Source organism: Acipenser ruthenus, chromosome 7 (genome assembly GCF_902713425.1).
Source record: "Acipenser ruthenus chromosome 7, fAciRut3.2 maternal haplotype, whole genome shotgun sequence".
Lineage (NCBI taxonomy): Eukaryota > Metazoa > Chordata > Actinopteri > Acipenseriformes > Acipenseridae > Acipenser > Acipenser ruthenus.
In genome coordinates, this window is record NC_081195.1 from 38,312,993 (window position 1) to 38,334,934 (window position 21,942).

At 39.1% G+C, this 21,942-nt stretch overlaps 1 protein-coding gene across 1 annotated transcript in view; it reads left to right on the forward strand.

Moving 5' to 3' along the window:
* LOC117415581 (cytosolic carboxypeptidase 3-like) overlaps positions 1–21,942 on the forward strand; it is a 51,010-nt gene that overhangs the window by 22,945 nt on the left and 6,123 nt on the right. The window contains exons 9-16 of the mRNA XM_059026910.1: positions 1,976–2,129; positions 5,577–5,703; positions 6,366–6,466; positions 6,992–7,107; positions 8,356–8,422; positions 12,087–12,197; positions 15,195–15,266; positions 17,933–17,986. Of these exons, the coding sequence (XP_058882893.1) occupies positions 1,976–2,129; positions 5,577–5,703; positions 6,366–6,466; positions 6,992–7,107; positions 8,356–8,422; positions 12,087–12,197; positions 15,195–15,266; positions 17,933–17,986 (802 nt within the window). The remainder of the gene's footprint in view (positions 1–1,975; positions 2,130–5,576; positions 5,704–6,365; positions 6,467–6,991; positions 7,108–8,355; positions 8,423–12,086; positions 12,198–15,194; positions 15,267–17,932; positions 17,987–21,942) is intronic.

Below are 21,942 nucleotides of genomic sequence, written 5' to 3' on the forward strand. Positions count from 1 at the left end.
AGAAGGCCCCTGCAATACAAGACTGGCTGAAAATGTGTGTGGAATTGGTGACCGCACCTTTAATTGGGTACAGTTGTAATTCCTGATCTGGCAGCATGTACTGTACCACAGACAACTCTTGTGTTACCATGTTACCGTTTATTTTTCAGTAAAAACAAGTTTACATTTCAGCGTGTTCGTTCTGCTATTTTCAATGTTAAATACACCACAGAAAGCACATTGTCAAATATATGACAGTCATATCTAAATGTAGGGAATGGCAGTTTATTTCACTGCAGTCAAATATGCTGCTGTCAATATTTTCACCTTTTGTTGCCTTATAGCCTGGAATTAAAATGCATTTAAAAAGTTGTTTTTTTTTTCATTTATCTACACATCCTACCCCACAACTTCCAAGTGAAAAAAATATTCTAGAAATTTGTAGAAAATTAATTATACATAAAAACTGAAATAGCTTGGTTGATAAGTGTCCACCCCCCTTGTAATAGCAATCCTAAATTAGCTCAGGTGTAACCAATTGCCTTCAAAATCACACACCAAGTTAAGTGGCCTCCACCTGTGTTAAATTGTAGTGATTCACATGATTTCTGGATAAATTCAGCAGTTCCTGTAGGTTCCCTCTGCTGGGTAGTGCATTGGTGTGGAGTAGTGGTTAGGGCTCTGGAATCTTGACCGGAGGGTCATGGGTTCAATCCCAGGTGGGGGACACTGCTGCTGTACCCTTGAGTAAGGTACTTTACCTAGATTGCTCCAGTAAAAACCCAACTGTATAAATGGGTAATTGTATGTAACAATAATGTGATATCTTGTAACAATTGTAAGTCGCCCTGGATAAGGGTGTCTGCTATGAAATAAATAAATAATTTCAAAGCAAAGACTCAACCACGAGCACCAAGGCGCTTTCAAAAGAACTCCGGGACAAAGTTGTTGAAAGTTTACAAACTGGGTCTGGAAATAAAAACAAATCATGACTGTGTTTTCTTTTTTTTTTTTTTTTTTTTTATAGCACTTTAAAGAATATGGTATAAAATGCGTGGCATGTCGTGTGAAATGTCAAAAATGCTTGGTTATAAAGTGGTTACAGGGTATCAAGCTGTTGGATGATAAAACTTTGGATCCTTTTTACACAACAGTTAACACCTAGCTAAATTCTCCTTGTCCTTGCACTAACTGAATTCAAAAGGTTTTAAAACATATTAAACTTATTTGACCTTGCAAGTTAAAGTAATGAATTGGATGGCTTACTAAGTAGAGCAAAGGACCTAAAGATGGGAATAATATTTGTCTACTTGCCCAACATTGCCTAACAAGCTAATCAAACTAATATTCCTAGTTTTTGTGCCTTACTTTCAGGGATATGGGGGAGGGTGGCTTGTGTATTTCCATGTGTACGTATGTGGCAGGATAGCAGCAAGACAGAGACTCAGAAGCCAGGAAACTGCAGTACAAAGCACCAACGCACACTTTAATAAACAAAAATAAAACAAAAACAAAACACAGGAACAAATAAAACAGGCACACAGGCCAAAACAAAAAGGTTTAAACAAAATACAAAAATGTAGGCTGGGCATTCGCCTTCATTACGAACACAAAAACAGCACACACTCACCAAACTCCTCTCTCCGAATGGAGCCCTGGGCTCTCCTTTTATGTGATGTGGCTGCTCTCAATTAGCACTTAATCATTGAATTAAGGGACAGGAATTAACCCATCCCTGCCAAACACCACTGAAACACCATAAAACACTACACTATTTACAGGCAGAGCTATTGCTCTGCCGCGACACAAGACACACTCTAGTTATACAAAGAACATCAATATAAAAAAAGCTTTGAAACAGTACCATATTCGAAGTGCTTCTTTTGCCAGTCAAGGTGGCTGGAGGAGTTATACCATTGTGTTCTCTGGTGTCTGTGTGCTTCATTGTGGAGTGTGTGGCTCACCCCTCCTCTCCCCTAACTCTGTGCTTTGCTAGGCTGTGTGAAGAACGGGAGCTGCTGCTGTACTGCGATCTACACGGTCACAGCCGCAAGGCCAACGTTTTCATGTACGGGTGTGAGAGTGATGACCAATCAGAACTCTGCAAGAGAGTCTTCCCACTAATGCTGAGCAAGAACTGCCCGGACATGGTAATCGTTATTGCAGCTACTGGTATTGACTCAGATTCAGTCGTCATTGTTGTGTCATGAAGATATTATGTTATTATGCCTTTTAATTTGATGTGTATGACTAGATTTAATTCAATTAAAGTACAAAGTGGTAACAAAATATTTGTTAGCACTAATATGTATTGCTATAATTTGGTTGGTACACATTTTTTGAAAAACACATGTGGGTGATATAGTAGCAGTTAATATTCTGACAACAATAACCCTGTTTATTATCAATGTATAAACCTGTTATCAATATCGTTCTCTGAAAATGGTAGCAGATTTACACGTTACAACAAACGAAAAATAGACCGCCCTCTCTCTATTAAATTAAAATTTCATAAATCAAGGTTGTTAGACCGGCAAATGATTTGACATAAACCTATTTAAAAACAAGGGAATTTATTAAGCATGCATTAAATCTAATCCAATGCAGAATGTCAACATCAACAATTAAGCAGGCAATATCTTAAACAACTGCACAGTCAATATTACATTAAACAACTGAAGGATTTCACTAATTCTCAGGTTCGTTTGCCCCTTTTAAGCAGACCCAGACACAGAAATTGAAATTTTAAAGCACTTTCGTGCAGTTTTATCATTTAACAGAAACAAAAGATAAATCAAATCAAAAACTAACTCCCACATAAGTACTAAACTATACATTTTTTTATGTTTCTAACTAGATCGGAATACTAAGCCATTTACCGATTAAAACAAAACTGTTACATCCGATTGGCTAGTCATATCAGAGCTGAAACACTGTTGGAAGTTGAGGTGTCAAGCACTGGGTGCATTCACAGTACTTCTTTGCCAGCTAGATTGCAGACGGGGTCTGCGCCTGGCGTTACTGGTCTATGCCGGGTCTGGGTCTGTGCCGGATGCGCAGACTTTTCGCTTAGTGGATGCGTGGCCTCTTGTCAGAGCCGGCTGAGGTCACGCAGTTTGCCGGACTTGGACAGGGCTCGCAGACCCGTGTCATTTAACATAGAGCCTGCGCAGACTCTCAAAAGTCTGCATGACATGAATGCACCCACTGTCTCCTCTTTCAGCCAGACTCAGAGTAAATTACCATGATTAATTGCTGGAAAAAACAGTCAGTCTCATAAAGGTAGTGTGGAACCCTTTGTATTTGTGTGTGTTTGAATAATTGTTTTTAATTGGTAAACGGCTTAGCCGTCCGATTTTAGTTAAACCTGGAAACAAGAATTTTAGTTAGCGCTCCAAAACGGAGTTAGGTTTTGTTTTGTTTTGTTCATTTTCTATTTCTATAATTAATAAAAAATTACAAGTAAGTGCTTCAAAACTTCAAATCTTGTGTCTGGGTCTACATGAAAAAGGGCAACGAACCTGAAAATTAAGTGGAAATCTTTCACAATATATACAATATACAGTCAGCACTCAGAAATCCGTTACCCAGATACACGTCAGTCACATTTTACCACCCTTATATTAAGAATAAAATCAATGCCCAATATATATATACGTAACAAATTAATGCACTTACCCTTCACACGCAATTTCCGACTCTGTCACCAGTTTTCTGATGCAACTGATCTCTTCAATGTTACAATTGATTTTTTTTTTTTTAATATCTTTTGTTGCTTTTGTGCATTTTCATTTGCAAATGAACTGTGACATTAGGGCCTTATCGAGCACTATATTCTGCAATTTTGAGTACTGACTTGGGATACTGTTTTAATTCTGGAAACTGTTGTTGTTTTGGTTTTTTTTATGTTTTGGTTTTGCTAAATTGCATTACCTTTTATGTTTTACGCAGTTCTGTGCATGGATTATATTTAGATGTCTGCTGTTAGGTTGTTAGGTTGTAAAGAAACTAGTAATTTTCTTATTCTTACATCTCTAAAATATATCAGTAGAGAACATTTTTGTCATTCAATTCATGAAACAGGAAATCATTTTTTTTTATTGTACATGTTGGGCCCCCTCGGCATCATGTGTAGGGGCTGTTGATAGTGGCAAGGTAGCTCCACTGCTCCCACAGATAGCAGCTCCTGTCGCTCTGGCTGTCGGAACGGTGACACCTCCCGCTTGGGCATGCAGGACGGCAGCTCCTCCTTCTCTGGCTCTTGGGCAGGCAGCATCTCCTTCTTTGGCCCTTGGGCTGGCAGCTCCTCCTTCGGCTCTCGTGTAGATAGTTCCTCCTTCCTTGGGCAGGCAGTCCCTCCTTTTCTGACTCTCGGGACAGCAGCCCCTCCTCTTTATTTCCCCCAAAAATTTTTCAGGGAGTTGGGGCCACTACTTCTCCACCAAGGGAACCTCTCCCAGGAATCTCGGCAGCTGTGGGCACAGCAGGGGCTCCTCCCACTCCGGGTCTGTGTCTCTATCCAGCTCTGGGCAGTTGGCCTCATCATGCCCATAGAGAAGGCAAATAGTGCACCATGCTGCACCCTCCCGGGCCAACCTGGACTGCTCCGCCTCCCAGCGGTCCTCGTGGATCTGGCTGACCACCCTGGTCATGGCGTCCAAGGCCCCCTTCAGCGCAAGGTACTGGCCGTGGATCCCCTGGACCTGAACCATATGTGGCAGCTGGACGAAGCCCTTGGGGGTCTCGCGGTTTTGTGTTCTCGTCACTGGAGGGTGTTCAGGTCCAAAAGCCAACTCTTGGGTTCTTCCATGTCTCTCTCAGGGGGGTGGTCTTGCCTTGCCTCGGCAGGACTCCGTGTAACAGGGCTGTTCTGTTACGTGTGGGTATCTGCTGAGAGAACAAGAGACAGAGGGCTTGATGTTGAAACGTCCAGGTTTTATTATTTACAGAAGTGCAGTTGCAGTGGTTTGTGGCTGCCACTAGGGGTAGCCGAGCAAACCGGTAACATGAAAATGAAGGTGACCGTGTCAAGGTCGTGCGCTACCTCAGCGTGTGTACCGCACCAGGAACGCTACACTAGCACACCCTCTGTAAACTGGTTTGGGATCAGAGATCCCCTAAACTAACCCTAGCTCTGCACTGTTTAACCAACCCCAGTTGCAACACATGGCCGTTCATAAACTCCAAACTATCAGGGTGAAATAGGCTTACTTTGTTTTGTTGACAGCAGGCCAAATGCGGAAGAGTGTGTGTTTGAATTGTAGCGTCCTTTTATGGTCAGACACTCTTCAGGAGACCCCCCCCCCCCCAGCCAATCAAGGAGGCTCAGTCATTCGGGCCCTAACAGCGCCTTCCTAACAATCGGTTCTGTGGAGCTGCTGAGCATATCCTGCACTGGCACGTAAACAACAAGAAGTCAGCGGCAGGTCTTCCCCTGTCACAGTGACCAGTAAATCCATTCTACCATTATAAGAACAATTACTTCAAGATGTATCTTGTTTATGTATATTTGTGTACACTGTTTCAGTCAATCACAAATACAGTACGATTTACCAGTGTGCTTATCTGGTTTTTGACCTCCTCTGTTTCTTTCCTAGTTCTCGTTTCAGAGTTGCAAGTTCAAGGTGCAGCGCAGTAAGGAGGGGACAGGCCGCGTGGCTCTGTGGAGGATGGGCGTCACAAACAGCTTCACCTTGGAGACCTCGTTCTGTGGGTCAGATCTAGGTAAGGGACCGGGCAATATTAACGTGTATTAGAATTCACACACACCAGTGTCCATACAAAACAAACAAGCTTTTAATTATTCATTTTAAAAGAACTGCAACTCTGCAACAAATGAAAAACAAGCTGATTGGAACCATATCTTAACCCTTCATCAGCATCAATAATTGAGCTCACACAAAATGTGGTTAACTTATAATTACAATTACATCCACAAAAGCAAAACTTTTGCTACAAAATATTTTACCTAAAATTATTTGTTTTCGAGACATTTCTAGAAATTATAAATTTCCATTGACTACAACTGTGTGTGTGTGTGTGTATATATATATATATATATATATATATATATATATATATATATATATGTTATTATTAGTTTATTTAGCAGACGCCTTTACAGAGACTAGGGTGTGTGAACTATGCATCAGCTGCAGAGTCACTTACAACTACGTCTCACCCGAAAGACGGAGCACAAGGAGGTTAAGTGACTTGCTCAGGGTCACACAAATACATGTTTTGTTCATTTTTGTTCATTTGTGCATATTTTATATATGAACAATGTGAAACCTATGAAATAGTGGAAATGCATGCAAATAACAATTTACTGTAATTATTCTGTTAGCTCTGTATACTTCAGGTGGGTTGTGTTGTATAAATTCCAGGGCGAAGAAAGGGAACCCACTTCTCTACACGTGACCTGCAGTCAGTCGGATTTCATTTCTGTGACACTCTGCTGGATTACTGTGATCCTGACAGGACCAAGGTACACTAATACTGAACACTTGTATCTCTCTAGCTAGAGTTAACCTCTACTAAGAGTGTAAGAGCTACTTACAAGAATTCTCTTGTTTCTTTGTTTAAAAACCTGGTAGATGGTAACTTTCAATCTTCCACATTCAATTTCCTCAGAGGCTTTTTTTATTATTACAAGTTTATTTAGCAGACGCCTTTATCCAAGGCGACTTACAGAGACTAGGGTGTGTGATCTATGCATCAGTTGCAGAGTCACTTACAACTACATCTCACCCGAAAGACTGAGCACAAGGAGGTTAAGTGACTTGCTCAGAGTCACTCAGTGAGTCAGTGGCTGAGGTGGGATTTGAACCAGGGCCCTCCTGGTTACAAGCCTGGTTACAAGCCCTTTTCTTTAACCACAGGCTTGTAACCAGGCTTTAGTGAATGAATGTGCTTGTCAACATCATAAAAAGGTATTGTTTGACTAATTCTGATTATTGTGATGATGGTGATTGTGTGTCGGGTAAGAGATGTTGACTCTCTCTCCTTGCAGTACACATATTGCCTGAACGAGCTTGAGATAATGACCAAGCAGGATGTCTCCTTAACAGACGAAGCAGTGGCAAGGGAAGCAGGGTCAGAGGCCTTCCTCAATGACCATGAGGCCAGGTAGGAAAGTGTTCATTTTCTACTGCAGTACTCTACTAGCCATCTGTCTATTTATCTATCTGGAGGGGTTGAAACCTGCAATATGTATATTTGTGTAAATGTGATGTGTATCACACCAGATTTGTAAACTTGGTTGCTTTCCTGCAAAGGAGAATCCACCCCGAACCAATACATCATCAGCAAGCGCATAAAATCTCCGTGTGTTATTCTTTCATGTCTTTTTGTTTCGACTGCTCAGTCAAGCACTGGGAGGCCGAAACGGGAGTTGACCACTTAGAGCCTGGAGGAAGGGCTGCCCTCAGCCATGGATTCCCTGAGGTTTCCCCCTAAAAAATAAAAAAATATGTGAGTAGGGGTTTTTCCTTACCTGAGTGCTGAGCGGTTCGTATTTAGTTCTGTGGAGTGAGTGGTCAGGCTGGAGAGGCTGGGCTCTCTCCCCCAGCGCAGTCATGCTCTGGGGGACGGGCTGTGTCTCAGCTGCTGATTTTCATTAAATTCAATATTTGGGGGATAGGTGGTAGGGCGCCACTGTGGAGCGTGTTAATTATTTATTATTATTCATTCATGGTTTGGCGGGCTCGTCTTTTCGGGGGGACAAACCACAGCCACTTCCTGTCTGCGGCACTGGGTTGCATGTAACTGTTCATGTTTTTCCAGCCAGCCTCATGCAGGTAACCATCGGTCACCCACGGACGAGGCCTCCGGCCAAATTTATCTTTCACTCGGGCCTTGAGTGCCCACCACACTCATCGGGCCCTGAGCGCCCTTCACAGTTCATAAATCATCTGCAATTGAAATCATCATCATTCATTCATTGCCATTCATTCATAGCGGATTCTCCATGCTGAATACTGTGTTTAGATTACCAGTCTAGGTTAAATAAACCTCTGTGTGCAAGCCACCCTCTTAGATTGTCTTGCACTTCTGCGTAATTCCACCTGGAGGGGGAAATTGTCCCCACCCCCTACTGGGTTCTTTCCTGCCAATAACCAAACAGCTGCTTCCCCTATTGAATGACATGCTTTTAGCCAGTAACCTGCATTTGTTCTATGCTATTGTACAACAGAATATAAATCAAATGACCATAGTCATGCAATTATTAACAGCTGTTGTCTATACTGCCTGAAACTCACTAAAACAAGAACTGGTATTACTGTTTAAGCTCTATTCTTGTGTGTTCAAGTTCGAATCATTGCTAAATGAATATCTAAACAGGCTGATTTCATAACTGCACCCTGTCTGTTTCAGCTCCAGTGGATCGGACAGCTCAGACTCAAATGGGCTCCCTGCCCACCTCCATGCCCTTGCTAGCAGGGTAAGACAGTTTTCTAGGATTAAAGAGTAAGTAACGGGGTTCTGAAAAATATAGCGTTATTTGTCCCCACATGTTGCTGTTTCAATAATGTACCTATAATTTCTCTTTTCATTGTTAACATCCTGACAACTTTTTACACTTGTAACTTTAGTGCACTGGGGTTTGAGATCTGCCCTCTAAATCAATGCAGGAAAAGCGATTTACATTTGTTTTTGTTTTTAAATAAACATAATAAGTGCTCTGGCTTTTCAGTTCTGTACCACGTCATGGATCGTTATTGCTGTGTTACCTGTTTGACAGTGTGGACAAAAATCCTTACACTATGAGTGCATGAGCGGCCAGCTTTAAAACACACTAAAGTTATAAGTGTAAAAAGTCAGGATGTTAGATGTCAGAAAGATTACAGGTACATTATTTAAACAGTTATCACGACGCCTGGAGATGTGTAACGCTATGTTTTTCGGAACCCCGCTACTTACTCTTTAAAGGGGATAGGAAACACTTATCAGTTTGTTTGTAAATTATCAAATAGATGGGAAAGCAATGTAATCTCGGGTTTGTTTTGATTTTCTTTGATCGGTATATATCAAATGAGCTGTAATCCCTCATTGCTGGAAATCACTCCTGTGACGTCACTGGCTGGAGAGAGGTTGTGAAGTTAGTGATTTCTCTCATGCAAATTGTTTGGAAAATGTCACATTTTAACATGAGATTCAGTGCTTTGTAATTGTGACTTACTGATGATGATTTTGTACAATATCATTATAATAAAGTAATTTATATACGATTTACATTTAGCTTTTACGTGAGTTGTCCAGTTTCCAAATGTCCATAGTACTGTAGTAGTAAAGTAAATGCACTGGGGCCAGTTGTACTGTAATGGGATCAAAAAACAGGATTGGATTTTTAGCCAGATTATGAAAAGGTGTTTGTGTACAAAGCAGATTTTTTGATCAGATCTTTGAACAGCACTTGCAGGAACTAGGGAGAAATGAGTATGCACACATATGTACAGTGCTTTAGGCTTCCGCATACAGCGTGACAATAAAGATTCAAAGGTGGATAAGAGGTGGCTTTAGCAGTGTCGTTTCGTGGGAAAGAATCTATACCGACAGGGAAATAATGGTAAAACTTTAAAAATAATAATAATAATAAATAAAATAATAATAGGTTAACAACTTATCGTTTAATTTAAAACATTAAAGCTGTTATATGTATTTTTTAATACCTATGAAGGGGGCTTATTATTATTATAATATTAATAATAATGTAATGCGTATGAGAATTATGAAAAGGGCTACTTGCTGGCGATAGGTCGTACAGAGGCAGCTTGGACGTCTGTAAAAGCAGCAGTGCAGCATCCAGGACTCTTTATCCAGGCACACCCTTTAAAACTGGCATTTTGCATGACGCAAGGTGGGACTTGGCCTAACAATTTTTCAGGAATTCTGTGCTGTATGCCAGGAATTTCAAAACAGCAAACACATTGCTCACAGGTCGGCATTACTGTGCAGTTACAGCAGCTGCAACAGAAATTGTCTGTTGTTCTGTCAGGATCCAGATCTCTCTCACTATCTGGGTAAGATTCCCAGAAACCTGAATCCTTTCTTTCAGTTTCAATAGTGCCTATTTAGCGCTCTATGATTGGCTCAAATTCATACGGCAATGGAAAGTTTTTACCAAAAGATTCTAGCTCTTCAAAGTCACTTAGTTCCAGTGCTCTTTGAGATTTGCCATCTTTGTTTACAAACCCACCGGTCGAGCGCTCCAACCAGTGACTTCGCAGGAAGACTGTCAATATGGTGGAACACATCACAATGTATGTGCTGGTTGCCATAGTTTTAAAATTATTTTTTATTGTGTTATATGATAAATACAAGAGTTTGAGTGGGAAATGTTATCTTTAGCACTTGGTGAATAATTAACGCACAAAGTCCTGCAGTTTCCCTAAACTTTAAACTTATAGGAGATTCTGGGTTTAAATCCTGTCTGTCCTTGTGTCACCAGGAAGCATAGATTTGAGAAGTTGCATGTCAGTTTCTCTATGGACATAAGCCGTACAAAGGGTTCTATCCATGGAATTGAAAGTTCTGGGTAGATCATTTTCCAAAAACAGATCCTTTCCAGTTTCTGAAAACATAATAATGAACTAAATAGCATCCCTCGAAGCTTTAAATGCCATTGCATAGTAATGCAGTACAGTAGTCTCCGGCTAAGAGAACACTCCTCGGGAAGCAAGCAAAGTGTCTTATAGCTGAAGTGTTCTCTAAGACAGAGTTAGCCACCAGACACAATATGAATCAATAAATAAATTAATATGTATCACTTGACAGGATGACTGATGAGGTGATGTCAGGCCAGAAGCAGGAAGGGAAAAATACTGTGGTGCAAAAAGACGCGGCGTGCGCCGTTTATTTAAATAACAAAATCAAACAAAATAAAAGGTTTTAACAAAACAAATACTGCTCACAGAGCGAAAATAATAGTTTAAACAAAACACAAATCACGAACACAAAATCCCAACACACAGGGCAGGCTGGGCAGATCGCTTTCACTGATCCTATGTTGATTTTTGTTGATTTTTTTTTTGTTTAATTTTCTCCTTTTTCTCCCTCGCTCTCTCACGTTCTCTCCTCTGAACACCCACCCCAAGTGCAGAGAGCTGCAGGCTTATATGCTGGTGACCATATGCTGCTTATATGGCCAACTTCTGCACAAGGTTTTCTACTGCAGATGGGGCTTCCCACCCACGCTGTGAAACAATAACAAAATATACGGCTCCGCCATCACATTTATAAATAAATAAATCATAACAATAATAATAATAATAATAATAATAATAATAATAATAATAATAATAATAATAATAATAATAATAATACAACAAAACAAATACAAAATAATAAATTGCACAGGGGTGGAGGGGTACCCCGTTCTAAAAATAAATAATACATTTATGGCAGGGCTTTGCCCCGCCCCCTTTTCATGTGCAGGGCTCCTCACCCTGCCACACTTGTCATGAGGCATGTGCATGAACATATGAAATGAACTGAAGTAAGAGAAAAGCAATAGGCAAGTGTATATTAATAAACTATAATAGTAAAGTAACAGACAAACTAACATTAATAAACTATCAAACTAAATTAACAGAGTACCCCTACAGACGTTAAAAAATTTAGCAGCAATATACAAGACATGCACCATATTGAAGAATGGTGAAGCAATTCACCAGAACGGGAAACACCAAATAGTTTGGCGACTTACATCTGATTCCGTTTTTTTTCAGGAGCTCAAACAGTTTCCAGCTTTTTTGTAGCAAGATAAACAGCGGCATATTTCGCCGTTTGTTTACAATCCAATCAGTGTGCCTCAAGACACTCTTGCGATGACTAGTCACTTTTGAAAAGACTGAATAAAACATTTTAATTTGAGTTTGATGATGATGAGTTATCAGGTTATAAAATAGTACTGTATCTGTTGTGAACAAATCGCTCTTTTAAGCAAAGTTCCTGATCTTTAGCTGGAGCATTTACATATAGGCATATAACGTAAGTATGTTTTACAATTACATGTCAGTATAAGTTACCATTATCTAACCAATGTTGTCCCATACTGTGTAATGAGCCATAAGTATTTTTCTCCTTTTTTCTTTTTAATTATAAAGAAATTAAAGCCCAGTAAAACACATCTCAAGTCAAAGAAGGAAAGAAATAAGTCATGCCTTTACCGGTTGGGAACCCAGAAAATATACAATGATGCAGAGGAAACAAAAGAGGTGAGAATATTTTCCCTCCGTCTTTTATTTCGTTGTACTAGTAGTGAAAATCACACAGGGGGAGACTACCAATTCTGCCTTTTGAAGAATGACAATGAAATATAGCAAATAAGCACACAGCTTACGATTGAAATTCACAAAATGTGGTTTAAAACTCTTGTATAAAAATATGCTAGGTTCAATACATCAAAAGTGCTTTCTTGTTGTTAAATTTGAAGCATCAAATTAGCAGCAACAAACTTCTCCAAACAGACTTTAAGACACAAGAGGCCTCATTCACTAAACAGCGGTGACGTGTTTTGCACGCATGCAGTAAGCCCCTTTACTGCGTGCTTTGTACAGCTGCTGTATTCACTAAACAGTGGCAGGCAACCTAGCACGTGGAAAAAAAACCGCATTCGAGTCATTTAAATATAATGACTAATGTTAATGGCTGCAAATTGTGTCACAAAATACCGCGAGGGAGGTACTGCTTATTTAAACCAGGCAGTGTCACAGAACCAGCAGAAGAGCTGCACATGAGAGCGAGAAGAAGAGTCAGGGAGAGAGTATCTGGGATCAGGCAGACGTTACTAGGAGGAGGAGGTAATAACTAGATACAGATTGAGCACAGATCATACTAGCCTTATATGTAGGGCCCTGGAAAATTCATGATATCACGCATTTCACAGAAATTGTGTATTTGACTGCCTACCGTGAAAAATATGCATTTTATTTTCCTTACAGTATTTTACATTACTCTTCACCTCCCCTGTTAATCTCATACTTTTATCAAGTAGAAGCAGTGCTGCAGTAGCTGCACACAGTCCGGCACCAATGAAATACTGGCTTCATGATTGGTGAATTATTATTATTATTATTTATTTCTTAGCAGACGACTTACAATTGTTACACAATATCACATTATACATTATTTCACATTATACAGATATCACATTATTTTTACATACAATTACCCATTTATACAGTTGGGTTTTTTACTGGAGCAATCTAGGTAAAGTACCTTGCTCAAGGGTACAACAGCAGTGTCCCCCACTGGGGATTGAACCCACAACCCTCTGGTCAAGAGTCCAGAGCCCTAACCACTACTCCACACTGCTGCCAAATGTGTAAAAAAAAGTGCCTCCTATTTTCTGTTCTGAATGCCCCTTTATCTAATCTCCGTTTGTGTCCCCTGGTCCTTGTTTCTTTTTTCAGGTCCAATAAGTCCCCTGGGTCGATATTGTAAATACCTTTGAGAATTTGGAATGCTTGAATCAGATCACCACATAGTCTTCTTTGTTCAAGACTGAATAGATTAAATTATTTTAGCCTGTCTGCATACGACATGCCTTTTAAACCCAGGATAATTGTGGTTGCTCTTCTTTGCACTCTTTCTAGAGCAGCAATATCCTTTTTGTAACGAGGTGACCAGAACTGAACACAATATTCTAGGTGGGGTCTTACTAATGCATTGTAAAGTTTTAACATTACTTCCCTTGATTTAAATTCAACACTTCTCACAATATATCCAAGCATCTTGTTGGCCTTTTTTATAGCTTCCCCACATTGTCTAGATGAAGACATTTCTGAGTCAACATAAACTCCTAGGTCTTTTTCATAGATTCTTCAGTTTCAGTATCTCCCATATGATATTATAATGCACGTTTTTATTGCCAGCGTGCAGTACCTTGCACTTTTCTCTATTAAATGTAATTCGCCATGTGTACAAAAGCAGTACAAAAACAGTTGTACAAAACAAAACGGCACGGTGGTCAAAACAGACAAACACAACAGATACGGAACCAACAAGTATCGTGCTGGTGTAAAACTAGCATGGGTAGCAATTGCTTTCTAGATGTATGAGGCAGTGTTGGTGTTTGTATGTGTTTTGGTGGTGATTGGCAGGGATGGGGTTAATTCCTGTGCCAAAAACATGTGAGAATCTGGCTGTTCCCAAATGGAATAATTGGTGCTTGTAAAAGTATATGGGTTTTTGTGACTGGTAAACAGCTTAGCTGTCCGGTATATTTTAGAACGGAAATGTTTAGTTAGCACTTGTGGAATGAGTTCGGTTTTTGGTTTTGTTTGTTTTGTGTTTAAAATAAACATACTGGCCTGCCCTGTTTAGAAACCTACCTGTGCTTTTGGAGTGCTGTTCCTTTTTACACAAAAAGACAAGTGAAGACAGTCCTGCATGTGGCAAGCGCACCCTGGTTTGTCACAGTGCGTTATGTATTATTATCTCACAACTCACATCTCTCATTCCACCTCTGAACACACTAACACTGATGAGCAGCTGATCCATTTTTTATAGATACATCTCCAGACTGATAATTGTTTAATTTGGAGATGGTCACAATATGCACGTGTTTTAGCTGGATGGGGGATTTTAACCCCTTCCATGCTGTAAAATAATTAATAACAAAACAGCGTTCAAACAAAGACAGTATCTTAAAATAATAATACTATAAAATCAAAATAACACAAAACATGAAGTATGCACAGGGGCAGGGAGTACCCCATCACAAGGCATCCCAACACATTTTTTTTTTTTTTTTTTTTACTGCTGATTTGTTATTTTTTATTTTTTTTTCTTCATGTGAAGCGCTGCAGCCCTCGTTAAAGGCGCTATACAAAAATAAAGAATGGATTGATATTAAACTTGTATTTTCATTTTAAAATATAAAATCTGGTACTACACTACATTAATGAAATCTTTGTTTACAAGCCATGCTTTCTGTTAATCTTTGGTCAATCACCTGGAGCTAAAATTTCCCCATCCTTTAAAAACATTCTTTCCTGTCATTAACCAACCAACTGCTTCCCCTAATGACTGGCATGTTTTGACCCAGAAAACACTGCAGGGGTGAAAACCTAGGAAGTGAAACAATAACACATTTCCTGAAAGTAAGGAACTTTACTTTTTTGAAAACTGAACATTTGAGACCCATATATCGATTTATGAAATTATTTTATTAGCTACAACCACTTTATGATTTATGTTTTTTTACACAGCAAAGGCTCAACTTCGCCCATCGGAGAGATGCAAGCAAGAAAAGACCTGAGAGAGAGTGCTCCAGTAGGAAGGTACACAGGCTTCGAACAACCATACCTTCCACAGCAGGGCTGAACATAAATTAAAAAACCCAAGTATTTTGGTAACGCTAGTTTCGCTATCCTTAAAGTGATTATAAACAATCTATAAACATGTTATTAATTATGCTATTAATTATAGAATATGATTATAAATAATAAGACTATTACACACTTGCCATTGTTTTGTTTTTTTTTTATTTTGTTTATAGTCACTTATATTTTACCCCCAAACCAGTTGCCTCTTAAGACCCATAAGCCTGAAAGCAGATGTTGGTGAACAGCCTCTTGAGAATCAAGGCCAGCCCTGCATCTGTCCACTTGAGCTTATCTGGCCCTGGCAACTAGCGTTTTTTTCTCCCTAAGCTATGGGAGCAGCAGAGCAACACTCCTAATATTTGTACCTGTAGTGATAGTTAATGATTTTCTGATTTTTTAATATTATAAAGTCATCTCATTTCCCATGGAGAAAATCCACCACAATATTTCTACTAATTTTCATTTCATGGCAAAACTAAGTTATAATGGGCTTTAATAACCTCATTCCATTTGTATTTGGAAATTCCTTTTTTTCAACTTGTTCACCAGTAGAAAAATATTTTTGTCTTCTAATCATTGTAGTGTATCCAGTTCCTGACCCATGCTGGTGCTCTGGAGTGTATTTATTATGGGAACAGCACACCAGCATTGTTGTAGGGGGGAGCTTGATTTCGATACACTGCAATCCTTAGAAAAAATGCTTTTCTCTTGTGGCGAACGCTGCAGAGTAAATGTTGAGAAGTTAATTGCCCAGTTGATTTGTGGGATTAAACATTTCTAAACAGTCGGCAATATGTTAATGTAATGCTGGACGGACAACACGGGACACAACAAAGGTAACATAATGCATTTCTTGTAAACTTTTTCTGCCTGCTGTGCTGCAAGTATTCTAGTAGTATCTTTTTTTTAACATAATCAAGATTGTTTTGAAATTTGTATTCACGTGTCCTTGGTCATAAGATCTGAACACTTAATTGAATTTCACATCAAGTACTTGCCATGTCTTAAATACAAAATATCAAACCAATCGTGATTATGTTTAAAAAGGATATTGATTGAATACTAGCAATACAGCAGGTACTCGTGTTTTTTTTCTGATTTGTTGTAAAGCCTACAGCCATCCAGAAACACAAAAATACAGGGGAAAAGGTTGTTACATCCATTGTGCTCGGTAACACATATAAATGAATTAGGGGAAGAAGCATTTTTGGAGCTTTTTAGTGACAGGTGGAACTGGCTAGTCAGGAATGGTACGCTCATAATGGTGTTGTGCAATACTGTGCCTTCACCTCAATGCTGATATCACCCTCTCCCACTCAGCCCTGAGCCTCCTCAAACAGAAACTGCCAAACTGTGTGGTGGTTTAGTTATATTGGGGACTGAACTGAGACCCCCAAACTAATTTCACTTGTGTGCTGGTTTTCAAACCTTTACCTCCAGAAGAAGGCTAGTAAATGAATGTGCTTGATATTATAATGTAGCCTTTTGGATATCATAAAATAAAGCCTACTTGCCATGCATCTATTATGGGAGCAATGAAAACCTCACTGATAGACGGAATACAAACTAGACAACTTCTTCATCTGATGAAGCACTTTGGGAATGAATAAGCCTTTCTGATCACTCTTCTTATCTGAGCCTAAACCATGAACTGCATGCCCTTTCTACCTTTCACAAGGTGGTGCATGTGCTAGTCAGAATGCCTTTGAATTTGTATATGCATTTCAAAGTGTTTTAGTATGACTGCAACCAAGGCCTGTACCTTACTTATGTTAGGACATTCCTGGATAAAAATCAGCCACATCCTGAATCTCTCTAGGTAAATGTGGTTTGACAACTTCAGAAGATTTAAACTGTAGAAAGGCTAGGACACAACCAACATATATAATCATAGTTAACAGTTCAATTATACGAGATCTTAAGTTCAGAGATCAGTTTGCTCTAGCTTTCTGTCTTGATGCTAGCTTTTGCATCAGTTGGCCTCTACATCTAAGACCATGGGGGTGCACACAGACCCAAGTTTTATGAAACTTAACCCTAGTAACCTACTCGTATTTTATTCCTCCATAAAAGTACACTGCCAGCTGGGTCTTTAAAAAAAGCAAAACCTTTGTAATAGAAGTTGAGAAATATAATGCCCACTCAACACAGAATATAAAAAAGAGAAAACGAAAAACAAAAAGCCATTCAACAGGGCTCCATCTTTTACGTTAGCAATTACATGAATATAGTGAAATGAGCTCAAATTGATTAAAAAAAGAGGTATACAATAATTGAAAGGCAGGATTGTATGAAATGGTGAGGATTGTTATAGAGGATAATTATGTGGATTAGTTTGAGTAAGTCATTGATGTATTAAGATTGTCCTGGCTCTAGAATCATTGCATAAATACAATTTCAAATGCATATGCATGTGAATAAAATGTGTTAAATAGAGAAATTACCTTGCAAATACCATAGTAAACTTTTACAAGAGCTAGTAAATGTTGAGCCCCGGTGCTTACCCATAATTTCCACTACAGCCAGGCCCAGTGCCTTAGAGCCCAGTCAGACAGGTATGTTTCCCTGCCTTGAATTTGTATTGCATGAACTGACTTGCGTTTCTTTGTACTGTTCTGAAGGTATCCGTTCTGTATCTTGTCTTTGACTCTACAGAGAGTGTCATCACAACAAAGGTATTTCCTGTGTTTCATTCTAGTCTTTTACATGTCCTGTTCACTGATACAGCAGATTTAGTCAAATGTATTTGTATCTGTATTATTCAATCGGAAGTTTCCAACAACTATGTTAAATTTGGCACAATTATAATAATCTGTATCTAGTTTTCTATAGTGTATCCTTCCAAAATAATGACCTGATTGACAGTCCAGTTTTTTTGCATTCAACAAAGGTCATTTTATAATATACTTGCTATCAGTAGGTGATCTTTCCCTTTATTATTTGCAACAGTGATAGTTTTTAAAATTCCAGTTCCTAAGGCAAAAGAGACATTTTAAAAGAAATACCTTTTTTTAAATGTTTGTTTTGATGTTTTTTTTTTTTTACATTTTATTTTAACATGATCATTTTAAATTTTAGCGTTTAAAATGAAATCTTAGGGGCACTAGACATTTAAACAAGTATGACAGTCACATTCATTTCCTGCCAGGGCTGTAAGGTTTCAGAGAAGGTAAAACTGCAGTGTACAAAAATGAAGGTTGCTAAGAAGAAAAAATATTTTAAAAATAAAATAAAAATAATGTGTGCACAAAAAGTTTAAATGATTAAAAAATCATTTATTTCAGGACGTTTCGGGCAAAAGCCCTTCTTCACAGAAAAAGGATGGCTGTTTTTTAAAAAATGTAGTACTAGAGGCGCAAGACAATTACATCCTAATAGTAGACAAATCGAAATCTAAATCAAAATTGCCAAAATGGTTTAATAGATCAATTAAAAAAAATATTCAGCGAAAAAAGGCAAGGGAAGTAATGTTAAAACTTTACAATGCATTAGTAAGACCTCATCTAGAATATTGTGTTCAGTTCTGGTCACCTTGTTACAAAAAGGATATTGCTGCTCTAGAAAGAGTGCAAAGAAGAGCGACCAGAATTATTCCTGGTTTAAAAGGCAAATCATATGCAGACAGGCTGAAAGAATTGAGTCTATTCAGTCTTGAACATAGAAGACTACGCGGTGATCTGATTCAAGCATTCAAAATTCTAAAAGGTATTGACAATGTCGACCCAGGGGACTTTTTCGACCTGAAAAAAGAAACAAGGACCAGGGGTCACACATGGAGATTAGGTAACGGGGCATTCAGAACAGAAAATAGAAGGTATTTTTTTACACAGAGAATTGTGAGGGTCTGGAACCAACTCCCCGGTAATGTTGTTGAAGCTGACACCCTGGCATCCTTCAACAAGCTGCTTTATGAGATTCTGGGATCAATAAGCTACTAACAACCAAACGAGCAAGATGGGCTGAATGGCCTCCTCTCGTTTGTAAACTTTCTTATGTTCAGTTGAGTAGAAAGAAAAGTAACACAGTGCAGTAAACTTGTTGATTTTATTACTACTTTTATTAGTCTGAAGTTTGATTATGGGGACCATCCAACAAAATGAACTATTTTATAGCAGTAATTTAACAAAGATACCACCACAGAACTTTCAAAAACCATTTAAAGTACTCCATATGTGCATAGTTAATTAGATCACATTTACTTATTTTTTAAATTGCAGGTGGCTTAATAACAGCAAGTGTGTAAGTCTCTCTTCAAAAGATTTATATAGTCCAGGTTTGACTTTTTGTCTTTTAAAGTATTTTCTGGCTTCTAGTGTTGGTGCTGTTGGGAAAGTTTACATCTACATTGACTTTTTATCCATATGGACTGCTGTTCAGTACCTGCCCATGTGTGTATGATTTGTGGCAAAAGGTAGGTTTGCTGGAATAGCATTTAAAAAATGGGGCATTATTAATGCTGTATTTTAGGTAGCAAACAAGCTGTGTTGCCACGGTCCTATGTCAGGTATTAATAAAGAATAAATAGTGTTTTTAAAACAGCTCACAGAGCCGGATAAGTCAATTGAACTTCATTGCCCAGAAATACTTGCGATGTCGGCTGTGTGAACACCGGGAGCAAACAGAAAATTTAGGCTGACGTCATGAGTATTGAGGGGGTGTCAGAAAGCAGGAAGGCTATCTGAGGGAGAGCACTGCAAACAGTAACTTAAAAAGGCTGGAGACAGCTGTATGAATACCAGCATTTAAAAAGGTAAATGGCAAATATTACCTACTTTCTGTTTCGGTTTGGAAAGAAAGTTACACCTTTGAGTGAAAGTAAATACTCTGTTGAGTTATATTCGGACTGAACAAGTAACAACTGCCATTGTGGTTTACCTGAAAAGCTGTATGAATTAAAATCACGCTGACACAGGTGATTTAAAAATGCCATGTTCTAAGTAGTAACATGTGAAAGGGTCCATTTATTAAACTACTGCTGTGGGAGGACGCAAAAGTCTGAAACAGTGTTTTAAAAGTCTTGCTTGGGTTATGTAGCAGGTGAAGAAACGTTGTGTGATTTGAAGTGGAACCTGGGACTCTGTTTACTTTTAAGCAACCCTGTGCGTGTGTGCAGCCAGGGCAATACATGCTGATACTGGTTGTGAACAAACTCAGAAATTCACAGAGAAAAAAAAAAAGGCCAAGCACATCAGTATTGTTTGAAATAATACCACTCAAGGACTGAGAAACTGCAAACTTGAATTCCTGCAGCAGGGGAAACCCAGGAACCTGTAAAAGACAAACAAAGGATTACAAAGTGATTGCTGCACAGTGTTACGTCCTCAAGGAGCCCCTGGTAAAAGTGCCTGTGATCCTGCAGCTCCTCCCATTATCCACCAGAGGGCAGAATTATACTCTTACCTGGTTTTCTGCACTATCCGTATGGACAGTGACACCTGCTGGGCATCTTATAACGGAACCTGAAAACAGGAGAAGGAAAGTCCAATAGTGTGCACTTTGCTGATTAAATTGAATGACTTCTGCCACGAACAATACTTACTTGGAAAGTCTGGTTCACTAAAGAATTGCCGTGAAAGCTGAAGTCTAATCTGGAAAGGATTTTTTCTGTTTTCTTTCTTTTGAAGTACCGGTACATTTTTTGTTGTTTAGAAATAATTTGAATTCCGGTGTCCTGCCAATTCTCTTCCTCACACTCAAATACACCTTCTGTGTACTCATCCTTCACAGTGTGTGTGTGTGTATGTGTGTATATATACAGTACTGTGCAAAAGTTTTAGGCAGGTGTGAAAAAATGCTGTAAAGTAAGAATGCTTTCAAAAATAGACATGTTAATAGATTATATTTATCAATTAACTAACTGCAAAGTGAGTGAACAGAAGAAAAATCTAAATCAAATCCATATTTGGTGTGACCACCCTTTGCCTTCAAAACAGCATCAATTCTTCTAGGTACACTTGCACAAAGTCAGGGATTTTGTAGGCATATAGTCAGGTGTATGATTAAACAATTATACCAAACAGGTGCTAATGATCATCAATTCAATATGTAGGTTGAAACACAATCATTAACTGAAACAGAAACAGCTGTGTAGGAGGAATAAAACTGGGTGAGGAACAGCCAAACTCAGCTAACAAGGTGAGGTTGCTGAAGACAGTTTACTGTCAAAAGTCATACACCATGGCAAGACTGAGCACAGCAACAAGACACAAGGTAGTTATACTGCATCAGCAAGGTCTCTCCCAGGCAGAAATTTCAAGGCAGACAGGGGTTTCCAGATGTGTTGTCCAAGCTCTTTTGAAGAAGCACAAAGAAACGGGCAACGTTGAGGACCGTAGACGCAGTGGTCGGCCAAGGAAACTTACTGCAGCAGATGAAAGACACATCATGCTTACTTCCCTTCGCAATCGGAAGATGTCCAGCAGTGCCATCAGCTCAGAATTGGCAGAAAACAGTGGGACCCTGGTACACCCATCTACTGTCCGGAGAAGTCTGGTCAGAAGTGGCCTTCATGGAAGACTTGCGGCCAAAAAGCCATACCTCCGACGTGGAAACAAAGCCAAGCGACTCAACTATGCATGAAAACACAGGAACTGGGGTGCAGAAAAATGGCAGCAGGTGCTCTGGACGGATG